This window comes from Eubalaena glacialis, chromosome 2, assembly GCF_028564815.1.
Source record: "Eubalaena glacialis isolate mEubGla1 chromosome 2, mEubGla1.1.hap2.+ XY, whole genome shotgun sequence".
NCBI classification, from domain to species: Eukaryota; Metazoa; Chordata; class Mammalia; order Artiodactyla; family Balaenidae; genus Eubalaena; species Eubalaena glacialis.
Genome location: NC_083717.1, coordinates 106069423 through 106093401, shown reverse-complemented (window position 1 = coordinate 106093401; position 23979 = coordinate 106069423). Strand labels below are relative to the sequence as shown.

Genomic DNA, 23979 nt, shown 5'->3' with positions numbered 1-23979 from the left:
CTTCCGCCCAGGGCCGGGCGGGTCCCAGCAGAGGCGAGAGCCCTCGCAGGGAGCGGCTGCTTTTGCTGCGCCAACGCTGTGGCCGGAGGCTCTGCGCACCCTTGGGTAAGAGGCATCCCGCGGCCTATATCGGGCACTTGACCAGGGGAGGGGGACCGGGCGGGGACAGAGATCATCCCTAAGGCCGATTGTTAACCCAGCTCTGTCCCAGCAGCTGGGACTGCGCGGCCGCTGTGTGTCGGGTTACATCCCTCTTCACACTTTTCTTCCCCACCCCCGGCATCTACAGCTAGTGCTGCCCTTACTGGAACCCGGGTCTTGGGACTCCTTCCGGCAGTGTCGGGCCTCGGGGTCGCGGAGAGGCTGACCTGCGAGGGGCGGTTAAAAACCCGAAGTATCCGTTGTCTTGTGTATGGGAATTTCTTGGTATCTTAGTGTGTGGGAATTTCTGGCACCTTCCGCTTGTTGACACTCAGCATGGTTCCCAGGGCGCGAGGGGTGCTCAGCCCCCGGGGGTAGGAAGTGACGTCTGCTTGCTCACAGTGGGGCACATTTATCCACACAGCTCGTGGCAGGGAGGGGCGCTCAAGGAGTCAGCTTCAGCTGCAGCTGGAACCAGCAGAGGGGAGCATTTGGGGCACGTGCTGAGCAGGAACTGGTGGAAAGGGTAGAAAGGGTCCTCTCGTGGAATTGGGGTCCTTTCCTTTCCTCTTCGCTTCTCTCTTTTAGTTATAAAAGAATCCCAACCTAGCTTCTTACTCAAAGACACAGTGAGCAGAGCCTCTGGATTTGCCTGGGCTGCCCATTGCTGTAATGTAGGGTTCTGACCCATTTTTCTCCCAAGTACCACTGTGGCATTTCTGGGAAGACTAAGAACCACTTCTTGGTGCAGTGCTTTTGAAGGTGTAAAATAAAAGGCATAGTATTATAAAGGAAACCTATTCCAAAACACTTGTCAACATATGAAAAGAATTTATGTAGTGGTATATGTGCCTTTAGAAAAACGAATGCATTAAGTAACATGATCTAGCAGTGGATCTAATAGCTATCATAATTTTGAAATAGTAATGAACATAAATAATATTTCAAGATTTGGGCAATGCTTGTAATGTAAGAAAATATCTGTGATTTCTATTGGTGACAAAGTCATAGGTACTGTTAGTACTGCTGGGGTTTCTTGCATAAATATATGAAGAAAGTGCTAAAGTTCAGTTAGAGATTAGTGAAAATAAAGATATAAATTTTTATCTTCCACCCAAGTTCAGGAAGTCAGGTCACATGGCTTCTGGTCTTGACACTTCCACTGACTAGCGGCACGAGCTTGTCTTTTGGACTTCTTTTCACCTTGGCTTCTTCATTGTACGGTGGAGATAATCGTACCTTCCCAAGTATTTAAGGTGTCCAGTATTGCACCTGGCACAGAGGGGTGAAATAAGTACCATTTATTAGAACTTGTCTCCCTCACTAGACCCCAAGCTTGTGGCCATCACCATTATGTCCCCAATCCTGGTACATGGAATGTAGTCAATAAATATTTTTTGAATGAATAAGTGCATTGGAGAGGGTTGCTTGTAACTACATCTAAAAAACCCAGAATTTATCCAGGAGACAGCTGGTGGTTTGCGAAATGACTCTGCTTAAAATTCGAGCTGCTTTTTCCTACTGGCTGAACAATGTAGAAACACATCTGGAGCTGGAGGGCTTGAAATGTCAATCAGGGCCTATGGGTCTGTGCGTGTGGGTCTGTGTGGCTGGTGTTTTGCCAGAGAAAATGAAATTGAGTGTTGATAGGAAACTAGAACTCCTTTGCAGAACAGTTTCTCCTCCATCTTGCCCGTGTCTAGGCCTGTTAATCTGATGTGATGTAACGCAGGAAATTGTCTTATAGTGAGTGGAGACAGACCCATGATGAGGCATTTCTGGGCACAGATGCGCATTTCTCTTTCCTCTTTTCTTTTCATGTTTCCCTGCTCCGTCACCCATTACATAACTCCTCTATGACCCTTGAAGATTTGGTAAATAGGAGCAGAAGGTGAAAGTTGCTACAAGCTGCCTAGACTAGACCTAAAGCCAACTAGTTGCTTCTTAATTCCCAGCCTTAAAAGTCTATGTAATCCAATAAATGTGGATGGTAATAGGAAGAAGAAAAGTAGATCCAGCCAGTGAACCCTGTGGTTTACTTTGTAAAATTGCTAAGTTGGGGCAGAGAGATGGGGAGAAAACTTTGTAAAGAACAGTAAATTTAGAGCACGCTGGGCCTGTCTATGCCTGTAACTTTGAAGAGGGCAAATGCTGGTGTTATGGACTGAATTGTGTCCCCTCAAAAAGTCATATGTTGAAGTCCTAATCCTCGTACCTTAGGATCTTACTATTTGGAGAGAGGGCCTTTAAAAAGGTAATTAACGTTAAATGAGATCATAAGCATGGGGCCCTAATCCATTATGACTAGTGTCCTTATAAGAAGAGGAAAAGACACCAGGGGTGTGCAGAGACGAGACCATTTGAGGGCATAAGAAGGTCCAAGCCTAGGAGAGAGGCCTCATGAGAAACCAAACATGCTGACACCTTGATTTTGGACTTCTAGCCTCTAGAACTGTGAGCAATCAATTTCTGTTGTTTGAGCCACCCAGTCTGCGGTATTTTGTTATGGCGGCCTGAGCAGAATAATATACAGGCTGAGGAATTTTACATTGAATGTGAGCTCTTTATTCTCTTTCTTCCTTTGTTGCACCGACCTTCAAGGCCATGTGTTCCAAATGATGTTGCTAAAAGATGGAGGAGGAAGGCTCAATGCAGATAAGTTTTCTTGTGTCAAGCCGCTGATATTTCTGGTTCAATTTTTGCTGTAGGATAGCCTGATGTTAATCAGGCAGACTAATTCAACCTGGACCTTGCCTTTTGAAAACAAAAGCTAAACATCTGACCTTTTGGTTCTGCAGTTCCGTGGGATGAACCCTCCTGGAGGCAGTGGGTGCCACATGTCTGGTTGCATGAGTGGGGTTGACTCCCAGGGTAACTGGGAATCTCAAGGTGAAAAGAGTTGGTTAATACATCAAAATATTATACTGCTGCAATTACATAGGGCCCCAAGAGACCTTGCTCTTGAACTTCCAGCCTCTAGAACTGTGAGAAAATAAATTTCTGTTGTTTAGCTGTGGGTTCTCTCTCTCTTTTTTCTTTTTTAATGGCAGCTCTAACAAGTTAATATAACTTGGCACTCTATTCTAAGTCGTGATCCCAGCAGGTCCATCACTTTCTTTTAGGACCCCTCTCCTTTACCTACCCAAGAATATCTTATGCTCTCTTTCTACAGACACTCTGTATTGTCCCTTGGATCCTGTCTGAGGTCGTTAAGGCCTTCTTCACCTTCATGGTCCTGACTGTTAGGAAAAACAGTCCTAAGCAAATGACCAGCCTAGCTGCTGAGCCATGTACAGAGCACATGCTTTTATAAATGCATGGTGGGTGATGGGATGATGGTGTTGGTGATCATCCTTAAGTACCATGGGGTAATTCCTTTCCAGTCATAATGAATTTACAAATTTGACCCTAGCCCAGCCCTCAGGGAGCTTTCATTCTGTGTAGCTGGGAACCAGCAGCTCTGGCCCAATCTACAGTGATGGAGAGGAAATATCTGTGTCTTTATCCTGGGACCAATCCCTGACTTCTGGAAGGGGGAGGCCTCAATAGTGGGGCCTATGGTGATTTCAATCTATGATACTTTCTTTTTCCCTTGTCAGTTTGCTGTAAGGCAGCCCATGGTGTCTTCATAGGAAAATGATGTGTTTTAACAATCACCTTGTTCACAGCATAGATTGTGAGAACATCCCAAGGAGGTGCTGCGTTTAGTAAATGCGGTTTTGTGTTTCTGTGAGCATGTGCATGGTGCTTTAAGTGGGTGACGGGCCATCCTATTTTCTGGCCAACTGGGTTTGCACGATAATCGTGAGCCTTTCAAGGTCTAGGTAATCAAATCCAAGCTTGTTTTGAGTCATAGAGTAGGCGGGGCCTTTAAAGTCAACTGGACACATCCACTTATTTTACGCTTGTGGAACAGGACTCAAAGCGGTTGCGACTTGCCCATGGCTCCACAATGTCTGTTTCGTCACTTATAAACAGGGATAATAATACCAAGCTCTCGGGTTGTTGTGAGAAATTATGTGAAGTTCACAGTGTAATGCCTGTCACATAGAAAACCTTCAATAATTTTTTCTGATGTTTTTGTTGTGTCTGGGATAGTGCACAGCAACTGCCCAGTGAATCATGGTCAGTAATGGTCCTGGTGTCAGACTTGGGGGAAGAGAAAGGGAGGTATGGTTTCCATTCTGATTATGTTCAAGGCTTGGTTACAAACCATTGTCATTCTTTGCTGCAGTAGTTCAGAGCTCCAGTCAATTTATGGAGTTAGTAGGACAAGTATTCCCATTTGAGTATCTGCTTGTGAACCTCTGTTTCCCTTTTCCTCTCGTTTAGAGGATCACAGAGTTTAGAAAAGGAAGGGACCTTTGAAACTACCCAGTCCAATCCTTTATTCCACTGATGAAGAAAACATGACCCAGAATAGTTAAGGACAAGCCCTACCTGGCACTACCTGGCACTACCTGGAATGTGGACTTGGGTCTCCTAACTCCTGACATATCCTCAGACAAGGCTTTTGCAGGAATGGGGAACTGTGTCATTTATTTAGACATAGGAGAGACACTAGCTTAGGGAACCTGGCACACTTGTTACTGTGTCTACCCCCTCATTCTATCCTAACCATTAAAGTATTGAACTTGGCATCTCTTCAATCACGTTCAAACAACACATGTGTAACTTGTAATTAAAGAGTCTCTTCTCATTGTGTTAAGACCTCACACGCTGGATTCCATGGAACAATATGCCTGACAAATTGGCCAGTCCCTGTTTATAATGAAACTCCACTCCTCAGAGTCTTCTTGTATGTGAAACTCTGAGTGGGAATTCCAGCACTCCAGAGGCTGATGAGTAATTTTATTGTGATCGTTGAATGGGTTCAGGAGATCAAGGCAAAGCTGGATCCCTGCTGTGTGACTGGAAGCAAATTAATTCCACATTAGTCCTCCCTCTCCTGTGTGTCTTGTTGTACAGCCTCGGGATGGACACACACAGGCATATGCAAACATTGAAACCTTCAGTATACTTGACTAGAGGCCAACTGTGAATGGTGGGGTTGAAGGGGAGCTAAATTGTGATGATTTATACACTAGAACATGAGTGGTCAAGCTCCCACTGGCTAAAACAACAGAGAAACAAGGCACTTCCCCCCCCCATATAATTCAGACAAAACCTTTAACTTTCAGTTGAAATAATCCAATTGACTGTCTTATTTTTTCTTTTTCTGGAGCTGTAATGTGAGAGAATTCTCTTTCTGTAAATAGGATTTTTATTTTCTGCTTAGCAAATGTATGGTTTGGTGAAATTGTCAGTCCCTCCCTATTGCAAAGCTCTCTGATTGTAAAATGAATATAGGCTGGGGAAACTTGTAGGAAATTTCTCAGTAGCAAAGGGAGCCACTGTTTCATTGCCACGTCCTCATTCGTAACTCTTAATCAGTAATTCTTTAAAGAAAATTCCTACAGTTTCCCCCTAAAGAGTTAGGGAACTAAAAAACCCAATGTGACTAAACCCTGAATCATCAGGGAGCTGTACGGGATTGTTTCTGTTGCCTGGACGATTTGCTCTTGGTCCACTACTAGAGCACTACCTTCACAGCTTCATGTTTAAACAAATATTTGGCATTGTAACAGCTCTAGAGGTAGAGTTCCAACATGGCCCCGCAGGCCTAAATGAAGATTGCCCCATTTTCTTTATTTGTTAACAAAATAGTAATCCAGTTGCTGAATTCAAGGGGAGGTGAGCTGAGAGGAAGGGCGCCACCTGCCTAATCCCTTCTCGGGCTCAGCTCCTTCGGCTCCTTTGTTCTCAGGGTCCTCAAGGGGCGTGGCTTCCTTCTCTCTCACCCTGCTTTGGATCTTCACTGCACTCGGAGTAATCCAATACTGTTACTTACACCGTCTCTTCAGTATAGCCACCTGAATAAGGTCCCAGTTCACATCCTTCCTTCTTTATCCCCTATGGCTAATTTGTCACAAAAATTCCTTCAACATCTGTTTTGCATTCACACCTTCATCTCTGTTCTCATGTCTATTCTAAGCCCTTGCTGGTGCCTGAATTTCTGAATCAGCCACTTAATGGAGCTTCATATTCCTGGTCTTCCCTGTGACGATAGACTCTTCTTATTCATCCCAGGTTCCGCAGTGCTTAGCACAGTGCCTGGGACATAGTGAACACTCAAAAATGCTGAACTCAACTGAATTGCTCTAAGTCATCCTCTCGACTCCCCTCAGGGGGTCTTCTTCAGTTTCCTTAAGAACTTCCAAGGGCTTTCACTGCCTTTAGCAGGGACCACAGCTCATGTGCAGCTAGGGCTGAGCAGTAACAAAGGAGTATTGTAGGCCATGTGGGGCTGGGTGAGCGGGAACCTCGTGCAGGGTCTAGATGGGCAGTGACGGCTCAGCTCCAGCCGAGAGTTGACATGTGAGAATGTGGGTTCAGTGTTGTCAGAAGGGCCAATAATCTGGAATCTCAAGGGTAAGATATCCAAAATTTTTAACGTTGGCACTAATTCAAAATTTAAGCAGAATTTGTGAGTCAAACAAAACACAGCTCTGGTCTGCATTGGGCCTGCAGGTTGCTACTTTGTGACCCCTAGATGAGATTACGATTGTCTAGGATTAAGCTTCCAACCTCAAATTTTACTTAATATGCCTATACAGTCTTATTTCTCTGTTTTCCCAGTTGGCACCAGCTTAGGCTCCCTTCTCCTTGTCCACAGTTATGCCATGCTCATTCTAGCATTTGGAATTCTATTTCCCAAATCCCTAACTTGTCCCAAACTAGCTCAGACAGGCCCTTGCCTAGACATTTCTGCCCACACAATTCCTCTCTCTTTAGCTGCCTAGATTCAACTTTGGCTCCGTCCCCGCAGGGGCCCTTCTTACCTCTCATCCAGTCATTCTCTTTCCCTTACCTCTGTCTTATCTGGATCATTATTTGTATTTCTAATGCTAGCACTGAATCAGGCCCTTATCATTATACCTGGACCTCTGTACTAGTCTCCTAACTGATGTCCAGAACTGGTTTTGTCTCTCTTTTGATTTAATTTTCTCCCTGACACTAGATTGATTTTCTCAAAGCTTCCCCCTCTGTTCTGAAAACTTTGATATAAAGCCTCAGTTCCCTAGCATGGCCCTTTATAATCGGGCTCTGATGTTTCTTTATTATCTACTCCTCTCAATAGCAGTCATATCTGGTTGGCCTTCCCAGCTTATTAGTCAGGGTCTTGTGAAACACTTGGCGCACTCAAACAGTGCTGTTAAGAAGGGTTTAATGAAACAACTATTTACAAAGATGTGGGCAGGGTTAAAGGGAACCAACAATAGTGGTGAAGCAATAGTATTGATTTGGGGCCTGAAGAAGCAAGTAGAGGGAGTGATTACTAGAACCCTGAGTAAGGGCAGTAGCTGAGGAGAAGGCCACCCCATAGGAGCCAAGGCCTTCAGCTGGAGGAATCCAGCATTGCTCAGCTGAGGCTTGGCTGGGAGGGTCTGGGGAATAAATATCCTAATTTCATTCTTTTCCCATCCTCTAATCTACTGGTGCCTCCCACTGGCTGAATCCAACTGGAAGCCAGAGGACCAGGGAGGCCAGCTGATGCCCACCTCACAGGTCAGCTCTCAGGTTTGGAGAGGGCAGAGAAGACTGGAGAGAGGTCTGGAGGGCAGTAGCCTACTCTTTGATTCATTTACCTATGCTGTTCCCTCCCATAGCATCTCCACTTGTCCAAATGCTGCCAATCTTTTACCTGCTGCTCAGATTCTGTTTCACCAAGTTTTCATTGATTATTTCTTCTCTCCTCAAAACACCTAAGGTGTTTAGCTCATACTGATTACATTGTACTTTGCTTCTGCTAGTTAAATCTAAGATATGGGATATAAACCCAGATTTTTGGAAGCCAACGCTAACTTTCCTTCCCCTAATCCAGAGATGATGTAGGTGGTGGAAAATACAGGTGCCTCATTTTTTGGCAACCATCCCTGAGGAGGTGGCTAGAGAGTGCTACACTCCTGGTAGGCTGCAGAGGTTTTCTGCCTGTTGCCACCAACTGTTTGGACCCCAGGGTTGACAAGAAGGGCCCAGATACTCGATAAGTGTTGTGGGGATAGATGGGACCAGAGTTAGAACCAGAGTCTCCAACCATCAAGAGGTTTCAATCTCTCTGAGAAAACAGATGCATCAAAATGCCAACAAATAACAGTGACCACAAGAAGGTTCCAAGAAGGGCAAGACAGGTACCACGACTTGTAGAACCAACCTGGGCTGGAGGGACTAGAGAAGCTGCGACTTGGACTGCACTTTGGGCCACGGCTAAGATGAGGAAACAGGAAGGGGCATTTCAGAAGGGAATAATAGTCGGGGGTGAGGGGCTAACGTGTACTCCATTCCACTAGAATGTAAGTTCCGTCAGCACAAGGACCTGACGTGACACGTTCACTGGATTTTTTCCCAGCACCCAGCACAGCTCCTGGTGTAATGAAGGATAGGCTCTCAGTAATTGTCTTAGTCTGTTTGGGCCGCTATAGCAAATACAGTAGCCCCCTGTTATCGGTGGGGGAATACGTCCCAAGACCCACCCCCCTCCCCCCGCCCCAGTGGATGCCTGAAACCATGCATAGTACCGAATCCTGTATATACTATGTTTTTTCCTCTATGTACATACCTGTGATAATGTTTAATTTATAAGTTAGGTACAGTAAGAGACTAACAACAACAATAATAAAATAGGACAATTATAACAATGTACTGTAATGACAGTTATGTGAATGTGGTCTTCAAAATATCTTGCTGTATGAATTTAATGCCTTTTCCATCCTAACTAAGCACTTATCACACCGGGGCTGTAACTTTGGCAGTATGAGGTGCAACATCAATACTAACATGAATTTCTTTTTCCTTCTTCATAATTTCATGAATGGAAGATTCATTCCTACTGTAGATCTTAGCAACCTCAGTATATGATTTCTTTTATTTTCTTAAGTCAAGAACTTTCACCTTTTCAATTAAAGGAAGCATTTTACAGCTTCTCTTTGGCAAATCCAAATTGCCAGCATCGCTACTCTTGTGCTTTGGGGCCTTCATTAAGTGAAACAAGGGTGACTTGAACACAAGCACTGAAATACAGTTGATCTGATAACCGAGGTGGCCACTAAGTGACTAAGGGGCATCATACGCTGGACAAAGTGATGGTTGATGTCCCAGGTGGGGCGCAGCGGGATGGCGTGAAATTTCATCACACCACTCAGAATGGCATGCAGTTTAGAACTTATGAATTTTTTATTTCTGAAATTAAAAATTTAATTTCATTTAATATTTTTGGACTGCAGTTCACTGTGGATAATTGAAACCACAGAAAGCAAAACTGTGAGTAAGGAGGGACTACTGTACCACAGACTGGGTGGCTTATAAACAACAGAAATTTATTTCTCACAGTTCTAGAGTCTGGAAAGTCCAAGATCAAGGTGCCAGCATATTTGAGTCAGGGCCAATGTCTTTTCCCTGTGTCCTCACATAGTAAAAGGGGTGAGGGATCTCCCTGGACCTTCTTTTATAAGGCACTAATCCCATTCATGAGGGTTCCACCCTCATAACCTCATCACCCCCAAAGGCCCCACCTACTAATACCATAACCTCTGGGAGTTAGGATTTCAACGTATGAATTTTGGGAGGGCACAAACATTTAGAGCATAGAATGAATTAGCAGATGGATGGATTTATTCAATACCTTTATATGTCAGATGTGTACACAGTGAATTAAGGTAGAACTTAATTCATTCAGAAAAACTCTGTTGAGTATAGAGGAAAACACAAAGCACTAGGACACATCCCTACTCAAGCTAGAAAGGGAAAGATGTACACACATCTCACTACTTTTAACCTTCCAATATTTAAATTAGACCTTCTAACATTAAAAAAAACTTTTCCCTGGGGAATCACATGGTGGTCCAATGGTTAGGACTCCACGCTTCCACTACAGGGGGCCTGGGTTTGATCCCTGGTTGGGGAACTAAGATCCTGCAGGCCACACAGTGCGGCCAAAACCAAACAAACAGACAAACACCTTTCCCCTGAAATTTGGCTCACCTTATTATTGGCCTACATTATCAGTAACTGGCAAGCTCTGCTGTTCTTCCATTAGCATCTAAAGCAAATAGACTGGGAATGGGACCAGGACTGGGTGGGGAAATTTCTGTCCATCTGCACAGGTCCTTGTATGTAGTAGGTACTCAACGAATACTTGTAGAAACATTCTTAGATACAGCAGAATTGTGACCATGCAGATTTCATGTAACTCTTTCTTTCCATAAAGATATGATTGTACATTTAGCATAGCTAAATGTAATTTAATCTGCATACCTTTTGTGTAGGAAATAAATCTGTAAATAAAAATATAGCTTAGGTGATGTTTTTTGAGCACTTCTGGTTGATGACACCTCTCTTTTATCAAGGTTAAATGGCTAAAATATATGTGAAAACTTTCCTTGTTGGAGAAGATATCTCATTTCAATACATTGATAGAGTGGGACAAAAGAGAGGACGGCCTGGTGCTGTATTCTTCAGGAGTAATTATTGCATTAAAAAATCATACCATAGCTATGTTATTTAGTTGCAAAATCTGGCTCACTCACTCACATAATTATAGCATTCGACAGTAATATGTAATTAAATTGCTTTTTAAATGCCACCTGACAGTTCAGCGAGTTTGTAAGGAGAAGGAGTAGAGCAAAATTTGTTAAACATGTAACATCTTGCATCTGACTGGACAGTAGTGAATGCATTTCAATGTAGTGTATTAAAATGTACCTGGGATTTGTTTTCAGTCAGGCATGGTGAAACCAGCATATCAGGAGATGACTGCCATGAAGGACAAAGTTTTGACTCCTAGTTCCCTAGGAATGGGAGGCCTGGTACACCATGTACCAGGACCACATGGGGAAGCATGCAGGTTGGTCAGGAGGCAGAAAAATTAAGGAAAACCTGTAATGTGGTTTTCATGAGGCAGGGGGAACAGACGGACCAGGTTTGGGATTGGCTAATTTGAATAATTTTAGTGGGCTCTGGCGTATAGGGGCTGCCCTAGTTGTCTGATGTCTGGTCCTGGGATGATTAGGGCAGAAGAATGTTGCCTTCTGGAATGTAAAAGCCAGACAGAGGAAGTGGTTCAGGTATGGACTCTGGGTTTGTTGGCTTACTTATCAAAAGTGTGCTCCTAGACTGAGTTGTTTACTGTCTTTAGGAGTTGGTTAGCCCTGAGAGGGGCAGTCTCTTTAGGATTAACAAAGTCCCCAAATGTCAAACAATCATAAAATACAGAAATTAAAAACATGATTAATACAGTAGGATTCAAAATATCTCCAGGAAGGTTTCATGAAGTGTCTTATTCAGTGCCATTGGTAAGTGCCACGAATATGCCTACATACTTGCATGTACTTCAGATTGAGATGAGATCACATTAAGGAACCATAGCATTTGGGGGGGAATGTTTGGTATTTTCCTGGCAATCCAGTCACAGTGACAGTTTCCTTCCTGAGATTTTTCCATATTTGGACCTGCCCTTTTATAGTTTAAGTCAGAGGGTGTGATGGCTAATATCATGTGTCAACTTGACTGGGCCACAGGGTGCCCAGATATTTGGTTAAACATTATTCTGGGTGTGTCTATAAGGGTGTTTCTGGAGGAATCAGTAGACTGGGTAAAGAAGATTGTCCTCCTCAGTGTGGGTAGTGTCATCCAATCAGTTGAAGGTCTGAATAGAACAAAAAGGCTGACCCTTCCACAAAGAAGAGAGAACCCTTCCTGTCTGCCTGCCTTGACCTGGGACATTGGTTTCCTCCTGCCTTGGTACTTGAACTGAAACATCAGCTTTTCCTGGGTCTTGAGCCTGCTGTTCCTTTGGACTGAAACGACACCATTGGCTCTCCTGGGTCTCCAGCTTGCTGACTGCAGATCTTGGGACTTAGCCTCCATAATCGTGTGAGCCAGTTTCCAGGAGTGCCCTTTGTATAATAGGAAAAGGGATGATGTTTGCTTTGGTTCTCTCCCTCTCTCCTTTCCATCCCCTCTGGTTTAATCCTGGTTTTGTCCTTTTTTGGCTGTGTGGCCTTGATGTAACCAGTCTCCTGAAGCCTCACTTTTTTCAACGGGTAAAATGGGGATATGTCTACCTCTAGTGCCTAGCACAGTGCCTGGCACATAGGAGTCTGAGATGGTTCAGTGATGAGTCAGTTTTCCAATAGGGATCAGGATCCAGCTTCAGATTGTCCAAAGGAGCCATGGTATGCTGGAAAGGGGTGGGAGGGGCTTAGGCAGAGCTCAGAACTGGTAGAGGGAGGGACCAGGCCAGTTCAGTGAGTCCCAGAGGGGTGGGCGGGCAGAGTGCCCTAGAGGAGTGCAGTAGGCACTAGAGGTGGATTTACCCAGAAGCAAATGAAGTTTAAGCTTCAGGGCCTCTCTCTTGCACAGGTCTCTGTGGGTGCTGGGAGTTCCAGGAGCAGAGGGGTAGCCAGGTTATAACCAGAAAGCATTATGCTTATGTTTCTGGTAAACTGCCTAAAAGAGATCTCAGAAGGGTCTTGACTCACCAAGGATCCAGACATTTATTTGGACTTGTTTTCTCATTCAAAATTAATATTAACTATCTAATTTTGTATTTGTAATTTTGGGTCCCCAACTTGTATAGGCTTCACTGCCCATAAAACCTGGATCTGCCCCTGCCTGGAGGGCTGCCCTTCTGGGGGATGGCATGTGAGGCCCCAGCAAAGAGGTCATCCTGAGATCCAGAGCTGGGAGAAGGTCCAGATGGGAGCTCTCCACCTCTGAATTGCAGGCTCCCGCTAATGCCTGCATTGCTGCTCCAAAGGGCATTCAGAAAAAGTTGCTGTTCACGGAAAGGACTCACTGTAGCTCTGACCCTGCTGCAAATTCAAGTGACCTTTGGAAGATCACCTCGGCCCTCTGAGCCTCAGTTTTCCCATTTGTAAAGTGGTATCAATACCTCCAGTGTAGACTCAGATATGGGTCCTGTGAATTGTAAAGCTCTAGGCACATGGGAGGGAAGTATTATAATTGTGTTGCTACTACATGTATTTCTGTTATCTTGCTATTACTTGAAATATGCTTAGACCTTAACATTTCAGTGACTAAAGAGCAAAGGTAATGTCCACCCTGACACACTGTTGTTTGATTTCTGTTTTTTGCTCTTTCATTCATTCGTTCATTTTATTTTATTTATTTATTTATTTTTAAAATTTTTTTCCCTTGTCCATCTGCGTCCCGCGTCACGCGCCCTCATTTACATACGAGCGGCGCAGGCACGAGGCAGGGGCGAGAGCTCTCGGCGCGCGCCCCCCGGAGGGGGGTTGATTGACACGTGTCACACTACCTTCCCCCTGCCCTTCCCTCCCCCTCCCACCGCTCTCTCTGGGCCATTTTATTTTTTTATTGAGGAAACTTTCCAGCGTATACAGAAATTTACAGATCACCACAAGGAATGCCCATATATATATCCATAAATTGGCTTCAGATTATTATCAACTCTGAAATAATGCCATTTGCAGCAATGTGGATGGACCTAGAGATTATCATACGAAGTGAAGTAAGTCAGACAGAGAAAGACAAATAACATATGATATCACTTATATGTGGAATCTAAAAAAATGATACAAATGAACTTATTTACAATTACAAAACAGAAATAGACTCACAGACATAGAAAACAAACTTATGGTTACCAAAGGGGAAAGGGGGGGCAGGGATAAATTTGGAATTTGGGATGAACAGATACAGACTACTATATATAAAATAAACAACCAGGACCTACTGTATAGCACAGGGAACTATATTCAATATCTTGTAATAACCTATAATGGAAAAGAATCTGAAAAAGAATATATATATATAATGGAATCACTTTGCTGTACACTTGAAACATTGTAAATCAAATATACTTCAATTAAAAAAAAATTATTATCAACTCATGGCCAATCTGATGTCATCTACACTCCCACCTACTCACCTCCTGTAATATTTTTGAGCAAATTCCAAATCATTTAAACTGCAAGAATCCCAGTATTTAAAAAATTTAAGGGCCCATAAAAACTTACATCAATACTATTATTCTACCTCACTCATCCCCCAAAAAACTTAAATTTTTTTCTTCCAATTTCTTTAGTTAGCTAAAATTTAATATCATATATTCCCTCCCAACTCACTCCCTGGGGCATAAGCTACTTTACATTTGAATTAAATAAAATTCAGCTGGTAGGCATTTTCCCTGAATTATCTCTTAGGTGAGAGATAATTATCTCTTAGGTGTGAGAACTCAATTGAGGAGTAAGTTTGAATTAAACTCTGCTCTTCAATCAGTGAGGTGACCTTAGGCAGGTGCTCTAACTTTACACTAAACCTCAATTTTCTCATCTGTAAAATGGGGATACTAACACCCTCTTTACAAAGTTCTTGTCTCTGAGACAGCATAAGTACAACTAGTAAACACTCAGTAAATGTTAGCTATTATTATTATGATAGTTTCTCCCTACTTTTTCTTATCGAACTCTGTCTTCTGGAAGTAATTTTGTTGAGAGATGTAAATAACTGATGATAGCCTTGGCTGATTTAAGTTAAAAGGCCCAGCAAGCCCAAGGGGGAGGAACTAATGGAGGAGAAAGAGCCTTCCAGGAGTCTTACCACATGGGCACTAGGTGTAAGCCCAACTCATGCTGTGTAGACAAGGTTCACTTGTGTCTCAGAGACTGGGACCCACAGGGATCCAGACCCTCAGGACATCACAGCTCAGCATAAGCTTGGCTGGGAAGCTGGAGGCCCAGAGGTCAGGTAGGAGGAACGGGGTGGGTGGTGAGAGGTGGAGGCTGTTCATTGTCTGTTTTCCTCTTTGATTTTTGAAGTTTTCTACAAAGACGATATAATAAAGGTTGGCCTTGTAGTTATTGAAACCGAAAGCAATGAGGGCCCAGCCTGGCATGGGCTTGAGATAAGACAATTGTGACCCATACAAAGACCCCCTGTTTCCTCAAGAGCAAAAATAGCTGAAAGATTGACTAAGTCTTGCTGGCCTGATGGGTCTTTCATTAAGATGCTCTGAATAATCCTTGTTTAGAGGCCAGCTCTGTTTGAACTGAGCCAAGTGTCCTAGCTGACACCCAGTGAGTGGCATGCACGTGGCATAGGATTAGGGAGCTCTCGACACTGGCAGTCTGTGGCTTGTCCCAGAAAGGCTGGCTGTGAGAGGTGTGGAGTCCCAAAGACTTGTCTAGACCAGGGGGTCTGGAGTCAGCAGCCAGCGATGTTAAGTAGGAGATGCCTAGCAGGCTGTCTTATTTTTCTATCAGCAGGGATTTTACTTCAGTCAGACTACAGCTATAACAAAGCATTTATTTTGATTCTTTGAAGGAAGCACTCAATTGATGTAGCATTAATTGAATTTTTATCTAACTTAAAAGCATGACGTTATTTAACTAGGACATGTATTTGTTATATGAAATACATTTATTTCAATTAAATAAATGTGCCACTTGTTAAATGAAAGTTAACTTTGCCCTATTTATTGATTCTTTTAAAAAGTGTGTGTTTCACCTTGTAAGAGGGTAGAGAGAAAGCAGCTGCATTCTTCTGCATCCTTAGTGGGTAATTCTTATTTCTTAACCTAACAGGTAGATGTGTTTCAGGCTACCTTCTAGGGAGACTCAGAGACTTAGATTTATGCTCCTTAGTTATTTTGTTGACAGAGGTTTTTTATTTTCTGTTGACTTCAGGGTCAAGTTTGGCATTTCCTTTTTTTTTTTTTTTTCATTCTGGTTAAGATTGTGTGTCCTGCTTCCTTCAATTGTCTGGTTTTTTGATTGTTGCTCTAGACTTGGTTTAGGTCAATGTCAGAAATTTCTCTTGGTTCCTGTTGATATTTTCTGACACTACTTCTAACACCAGGTGTATGTCTTTTCCAACACCAACCAGTTCTCTAACGCCAAGTGGGTGTTCAACAATTCAGTTCTGATGTTAGATCCCAGAGCTGCAAATGGCATCCCAGGCGACCCACACTTCTGCCTGCCTGACTACAAATTTTGGGGCTCCCAGGATGCCCTCTTAGGTTTAATAATTTGCTAGAATGACACACAGAACTCAGGAAAACACTTCACTTATGCTTACCAGTTTCTTATAAAGCTTATTTCAACTCAGGAATGGCCAAATGGAAGAGATGCGTAGGGCAAGGTATGGGGTGGGGTAGGGGGAGAGGGTGGGAGGTGCCACAGAGCTTCCATGACCTCTCTGGGTGTGTCACCACCCTCCCAGCACTTCAGCACGTTCGCCAACCCGGAAGCTCTCAGAATCTCATTGTTCAAGAGGTTTTTTTTTTTGTTTTTAATTTTACTTATTTATTTATTTATTTATGGCTGCGTTGGGTCTTCGTTGCTGCGCGTGGGCTTTCTCTAGTTGCGGAGAGCGGGGGCTACTCTTCGTTGCGGTGCGTGGGCTTCTCATTGCGGTGGCTTCTCTTGTTGCGGAGCACGGGCTCTAGGCGCGCGGGCTTCAGTAGTTGCGGTGCGCGGGCTCAGTAGTTGTGGCTCGTGGGCTCTAGAGCGCAGGCTCAGTGGTTGTGGCCACAGGCTTAGTTGCTCCGCGGCATGTGGGATCTTCCTGGACCAGGGCTTGAACCCGTGTCCCCTGCACTGACAGGCGGATTCTTAACCACTGCGCCAACAGGGAAGCCCCTGTTCAAGAGTTTTTATAGAATTCAATCTCCAGCCCCATTTCCTCCCAGAAACTGGGGGCGGGGCTGAAAATTCCAACCCTCTAATGACATGTTTGGTCTTTCTGGTGAACGGCCTCCATCGTGAAGCTATCTAGGGGTCCCATCCTGAGTCGCTTCATTAACATAAACAGTTATGGTTGAAAGGGGCTGCTTATTATTATTTGCTATTGAATAACAACTCCTATCACCCAGGAAATTCCAAGGGTTTTAGGAGCTTTGTACCATGAACGGGGAATAAAGTCCAAATGTATATATTTTATTATACCACAGTTCCAAAGTGGGATACTAAAAAATTATGATGATGCATTATTGTCCTGGGTTTTTTCTGGTCTTTGACTTTGTATCATGCCCTACCTTCTCCACAAATAGCATTAGATTGTGGTTCTGGTTTTTCTGATCCGAAGGTGAGGACGACATTACATTGTTAGAATGAGAGTGTTCCTGAGATTTTCAAGTGTTTTCAAACTTGGAACATTTCCTCTAACACGTTCTTTTATGTTTGTGAAATTTTTGTTTATGGTTCACAAGTGAAATTTGACTGCAAAGGCCAGGATATTCTGCTTGATGACTGTTATTAATGAAGTTGATAGAACTGGTTCAGAGGACTTTGTTTATTTACACTGAATCCAGAAATAGGTTACGGGTAACTGCTGAAATAAAACAGAACTAGCCTTCTTGGCCGAATGAAGGAAATATTTGCATAACCTCTTCCTCTTTCAAGAGGAGAACCATGGGGTATTAGGCTGGAAGGGAATTAGGAGGTTGAAGAGCCTCAGATGGCGTGGCTGGAAATCAGAAACTTAGCCAGGCCTCCTTTTAGATCATTATTTTGTAACTCTTTCCATGGAGTTAAGATGTTGTGTCAGGACCATGAAAAAGTGGTTTCCCTAAAAGGCAAGTGAGGAGTTTTGCTGTGATTCTGTTGTTCTGTGGACATATAGAAAGGCAGGATGTGACGACTGTCTATTCACGATAAAATATCTTCTTCCCTAGCAAACAGCAATATCCTACTTGGTGATTTCCTCCACTCCTCAATGATTAAGAAACAAAGAACGAACAAACAAAAAACCCAACCAAACAAATAAAACCAAATTGAGTGATTTTTAAAATTTAAAGCTCATTAAAGAAAACATGAGAAAAGCACATGCAAAGAAGAGGAAAAAAATCAATTATAGTGTTATCAAAACATTGCTAATATTTAGGTGTCAGTACCGTGCAAAAAATGGTTTCCCTTTTGTGGGAAGTGTGGAAAAGATATCTGGATGTTCTTCTTTAAGATTATCATGTAAGCACTGTTTTGTTGTTGTTGATAGAGATAATAGATATAGTGATTTAAAGCAGAGGCTCTGGCACTGAAGTGCCCAGGTTCAAATCACAGTCCACCATTTGTGAGCTCCCTGCCTCAGTTTTATCATCTGTAAAATGGGGATGATAATGACAGCCACCTCACAAGTTAAATGTTTATGTAAAGGACTTAGTACATGTTTGTTATTGTCATCAAAATAGATTTCATTATTATAACATTAATATATGTGTACAATAGAGATTTTATGAGATACAGAAAAGCAAAAAAAATCAAAATCACCCATTATTCTAAAACCCAGAGAAAAACCACTTACCCAGTGTTAACATTTTGCTATTTTTTAAAATACACTTTCTCTTACATAGTTGAGCTCATATTGTAATTCCAATTTATATCCTGATCATAATGTAATTATTCTGGAAAAGACTAATTATGTAAACATAATTTGAAAAAACTACATAGGTCATCTTGTGTAACCATATTTTACTTAACCCTTCCCCAAAGTTTTAACATGCAGATGGCTATTCCTGCCCATCTCCCCGCACCACCCCCGCCCCCCCCCCCCCCCCATTTAAAAGAGAAGTAATCATAAATTAACCTTGGTTAGAATAGTCTGGAGCCTGAGCCTTCCTTGGCCAGTGTGGAGTCTGCAGTTGTTTTTTCTGTAACCAGGACGTAATCAGATCCAATCTACAAACCAGTTAACTCAGGGTTGAACGTATTATGAATGAATATGTGAGATATATCTTTGTAAAGGTTTGTCTTCTTAAATATTAGAGGTTACTTCCTTAGAACAGAGTCCCAGAAATGGAAATGCAGGGTCAAAGGATGAGAAATGTTTTCTATAAGGGTCATACTGATTTAAACTTGCGGCAACAGTGTATGAGCCTGCCCCACTTTCTGTGGCCCCCATGTCCCTTCCCCCAGCTCTGGGTTGCTTTTCAGATCTGAAATATTGAGGAAATTGTCAGGGGTTCCAAAACACTGGAGTAGAGTTAATCTTAATTAAAATCATCACTCCGGCCCCTCCTTCTCACTCCTCCAGGGCCCTTCTTTGTTCCTTTCCTTTTCCCTCCCAGCTTTCTCTAATTCCCTCAAGTAGCCTTCCTCTTCTCCACTTGGGGGGAAGTCATGTAATTAAGTTGTTCCCATTAAGAAGTTAGTGAACTTAGCAGCTAGAAGTGTTATCCCCCAGCTGGGTACTTGCATTTTAATAAAGGGTTCCTGGAGCATTGTTGAACCCACAGGACTGAGCTTGGTGGTGGAATTTGGGGTGAATACGCAGGGAGGGAGATATTTTGGTCTGGACCCCTCAAGTTATACAATAGACTGTATCCAAGATGTAAGGCCAGATCTATGGATGGGATGACGCCAAGGCCAGTTTCTGAGACGCCTTCATTTCCTCACTGCCAAAGCACCAGCTGCTCAGAGCAGAAACACCTTTTCCTAAAGGTAAAGTGTGTCTCTTGGAAAAACTATTCAGGGGAGATTATTTACCGAATTGGATATAATAAAAGACTGGTCAGCAGCATATGCAGATTCTTTTCATAAAATATAACTTTATGATACCAGGCAGGGCTCCTTTTATGGCTTTTGCGTCATCTGGTTGAAACTGCCAAAGATATGGAGGGCCTTTGCTTATGTGTCTGTAGCCAGTGATTTAAATCGTGTGTCGCTGGGCAGGCAGATCCGGGTAGTTCTTAGTGGGGCTGAGGCTCTGATTACCTTGGCTTGAACTCTGAGCTACAGAGAAGGTGGGTTTCTTGCTGGACTATTTCTGTTTCAGCAAGGTCTCAGGTGCCCTTTGTGGCAAGGGATTGTTCAGGTGTCTATCTGTAGACTCATACATATTTGGTGGACTGAAAAGCCAAAGAAAGAATTGAGGAATGTGCCTGAGAGGAGAAGGATGACAGCGGGATACCGTAGATGATGCCCTAGCTTTAGGGAGGGACAAGGAGAGGTACAGGCACATTATGAGGAGAACTTAGAAGATGAGACTTACTTGGTTCAAAGTCTGAGATGTCCTGAAAGGAGGAGGAAAGGGAGAAGAGGAAAGCTTAGCCAATTGTTAGCCATCTGTGGAGCATTCCCAAGAAGCTCTTGACCACAGCCAGGTGGGAAGGTGGTGTTGAAATGGCGGCAACCAGCTAGAGCCGGCCAGATGCCAGCCTCCCCTCCCTCCCTGAATGAAAATGCTTTGGTCCCATAGTGGCTCCTTCCTTACACAGAGCCTTATCTGTTCCTTTCTAGCGTGATCCAGCCTGAAGATGACCCAGCTGGCCGCTGTGGTGTCTGGCCCCCGTGTCCGACTCTTTGCCTGCTTCCTCAGGCTGGGCTGTCAGCAGGCCAAACCACTTCAGCTTCACACAGGGGCCAGCCTCGCAGCCAAGAACCACTATGAGGTGCTGGTGCTGGGTGGGGGCAGTGGTGGGATCACCATGGCTGCCCGCATGAAGAGGAAAGTGGGCGCAGAGAATGTGGCCATCGTTGAGCCCAGCGAGGTAAGTCTCCCCCTTTTGAGTGCGTGCGTGTGTGCGTGCGTGTGTGTGCGTGTCGTGCACATGCATGCGTAGGTTAGGGGCTGGGTTGGGGATGACTGTCATGCCTAGACCACCATGTTCCCAGGTTAGTGCTTCTCTTTCTGGGCATAAAAAGCAGGTCGTCCCAAAGAATTGGGAGAAGGTGGGGGGAGGGAGAGAGCAAGGACAGATCTCTTGGCTTATGTTCTTCTCTCTGTTAGTTGCTTAGGGCTGCCATAACAAATTGCCATAAAGGGGGTGGCTTGAAACAACAGATAATTTATTCTTTCGCAGTTCTGGAGGCTAGAAGTCCAAAACCAAGGTGTTAGCAAGGCCATGCTCCCCTTGAAGGCTGAGGGGGAAGGGGAAGCTGTCTCATGCCTCTCTCCTAGTTTCTGTGGTTGTGGACAGTCCTTGGTGTTCCTTGGCTCGTTGTAGATCACTCCAATCTCTGCCTGTGTTTTCACATGGCCTTCTCTCTGTGTGGCTCTAGTGTCTTCACATGACCTACTTATAAGGACACCAGTCATTGGATTAGACATTAGACAGTCTGATGGATAGACATTAGAGAGTCAAGGACATTCTAATCCAGTGTGACCCCATCTTAACTTGATTACATCTGCAAAGACCCTATTTCCAAATAAGGTCACGATCGCAGGTCCTGGGGTTAGGACGTCAGCATATTTTTTGGAGAGAAACAATTCAACTCGTGTCATCCTCCACCTTCAGTCTCATGTCCAGAGGAAAATCAGTGGCCGTTGCACTTTCCTTTCCCTGTTCCAGTCTGGAGAAAGGATGATAAGTTGAGGGGCGGGTGGGGGGGAGGTAAAAACCCACTGAGAAGGTGTCAGTGGGTTTGAGAAATATAAGTGTAAGAGATTATAAACAGATTATAAAGCAGAAAAAGCTAGCAGACACGAGGAGGGAAGTTGGGAAGTGTTTGTAAAGCACTATTTCATGAAAAATATTTTAAGATTGTCCAAAGCTTCAAAAAATAGTCAAGATTTTTGGCGGTTGGGTTAATGCTTCCTAAGGAACTGGGTGTGCACCAGTGGGAAACTGTATCTTTGGGAGGAAAAAGCAAAATGGATCTGGTGCCGGTTTGGTGGAGAGGGTAGGGCAAGAAAGGCACGGTCCTGTTCAAGAAGTCTTCCCAGTACCAAAAGAGGCTGCCCAGGGCTTTTTTGCAATCTCCAACTGGTAGGTTGTGACTTGTGGGGAGACTGGAGGGCCCTCTCCGTCTATTTCCTCTTAAAAGTGACTTTAATTCAGGGACAACATTTGAAATGACAGTGGTCTGAGAGCTGTATCAGGTGGCCTGTGGTGGATTGTAGCTAACGCACGGAAGGCCTCCCGGTGGGGCTACTCTTTGTGATGAGACAGGCCCCTCCAAGGCACTGGACACAATTCAGGAGGCCAGAATGGGGTCTGTCCCGCTCTGTGAGGAAGTGCGTGACAGGGGCTGTCGCAGGGGCTGTCGCAGGGGCTGCCAGCGGCTCAGGCCTTTGGCACTTTCCCTCCTGTGTCTGGTTTAGTGACTGCTAGAGCTCGTGCTTGTTTGCAGTCTAAAAAATAATCTGAGTTTGTATTTTCATTCCCTTTTCTATTCAAGATGGACTTGAAATCGTTGAGCTCTCACAACTGGAGACCTCTGCCCCCTTATCTTTGATCCCATGCATTATGGCTGTAGGGAGATTGCAGAGCTGTTCCTTATGTCCTCTTCACTCTCTGGGGGTGTGGGCAATTCTTTCTGGCCAGTATGAGGCATTTTGACAATGTTGAGATCTCTTGGTCCCCTGGTCTCCTCCATGGATGCATTGGAATTCTCAGAGACCATTAAGCCAATATGCCCTTTGGCCCTGAGCCTAGAACTTTCACAGCCAACTGAGATCAAGAGTGGACCATCTGAAGCAGAAGAACTCCAGAAAATACTGTAAGTTTGGGTATCATGGTAGGATCTGATGCCTCTGAGAAAGGAGAAGGGGGATCCTAGTGCTGATGGGGGATGTCTGTAGTCTTCCCCATGGGCTTGGGAAACACAGTGGGAAGTTAATGAAGTTTTGAGCATCCCCAAAGCGGCAGTAAACTTTTAAGACTCACCTCACAAATTTCTGAGGAACCGTATTTAGGTTTTGGGGCTTACTTTTTCTTTATATCCGTGCACATAAATGGATTAATAATGTGTGTGTGTTTATATGCATGTATATGTAACATGTACATGTTAAACACCAAATCTACTTTAAGTAATAAATAATACAGTGCTCACTAAAGATAGTTTATGGCTTTTTTCGCTGATCTTGGCAGAATTCTTTTGTAGGTGACTGCCCTTCAGAGCTTAACACAGTAGGAGACATCAGTGGAGTCGGTGGCGGGAAGACTAACCTTCTGGAGACTTTTCTCTGTGATGCTCCAAGGGTCTGGAGGGAAGAATTGAGAGAGTCTAGCTCATGTACTTTCAGCTCTGACCCTTTTGATCAGCCTCACATTGAAATGAATCTCCAAATACTTTGTTTCTTAGAGACATTTCTACCAGCCAGTCTGGACCCTGGTGGGAGCTGGTGCCAAACCATTAGCCTCATCTGGCCGTCCCACAGCGAGTGTGATTCCATCTGGTGTAGAGTGGATCAAAGCTAGAGTGGTTGATCTGAACCCAGACAAGAACTGCATCCACACAGACAACGACAAGGAGGTAACCGTCCTTTGGCTTTTGTTAACCTGAGGGCTTGTATTGAACGCACAGCCATTATCAAACTGGACAGCTTCATGGTAAGAGGGCGGTATACATGTGCGTGTGTGCGTGTGTGTGTGTGCTGAATACTGCATGAGATGGGAGGGGGTGTGGGGAATGGAGGATGGGATAGATGGAAGGACTGAGTGATGCTGAATTAATAAATGAACAACGAAGACAAGTATTTATTGAACACCACCGTTTGTCCTATTGCTTGGTACAGTATCATATGCCTGAATTTTTATTGAACAAATACTACTGCTCTGTGTGAAGATACCAGGTACCTCCCTCCTTTTTCCTTTGAAGCAGCCAGCCTCTCTATCTGACCCCTGGTCCTGCAGAGGAAGGGGGTGCTGGGAAGTATCCATCCCAGTCACACTCAGGGGAGCTCGGCCAGAGCTGTTAGGGAACTGTGTGACTGCGGTGGTGCTGCTGCTGCAGCTTGAGGCTCATGGTTGCTTGGCACCATTTAGAAGTCTCCTCCCCCCCCCCCCCCCCCACCACACAGGGATCACAGCTTTTCAGC

General features: G+C 44.1%; 1 protein-coding gene across 2 annotated transcripts in view; it reads left to right on the top strand.

Moving 5' to 3' along the window:
• SQOR (sulfide quinone oxidoreductase) overlaps positions 1-23979 on the top strand; it is a 45437-nt gene continuing 21458 nt past the window's right edge. The window contains exons 1-3 of one of the 2 annotated variants that reach the window (XM_061180350.1): positions 1-105; positions 20457-20707; positions 23244-23414. In XM_061180350.1, the coding sequence (XP_061036333.1) occupies positions 20474-20707; positions 23244-23414 (405 nt within the window). In that variant the 5' untranslated portion in view covers positions 1-105; positions 20457-20473. The remainder of the gene's footprint in view (positions 106-20456; positions 20708-23243; positions 23415-23979) is intronic. The other variant, XM_061180349.1, reaches the window with a different exon arrangement.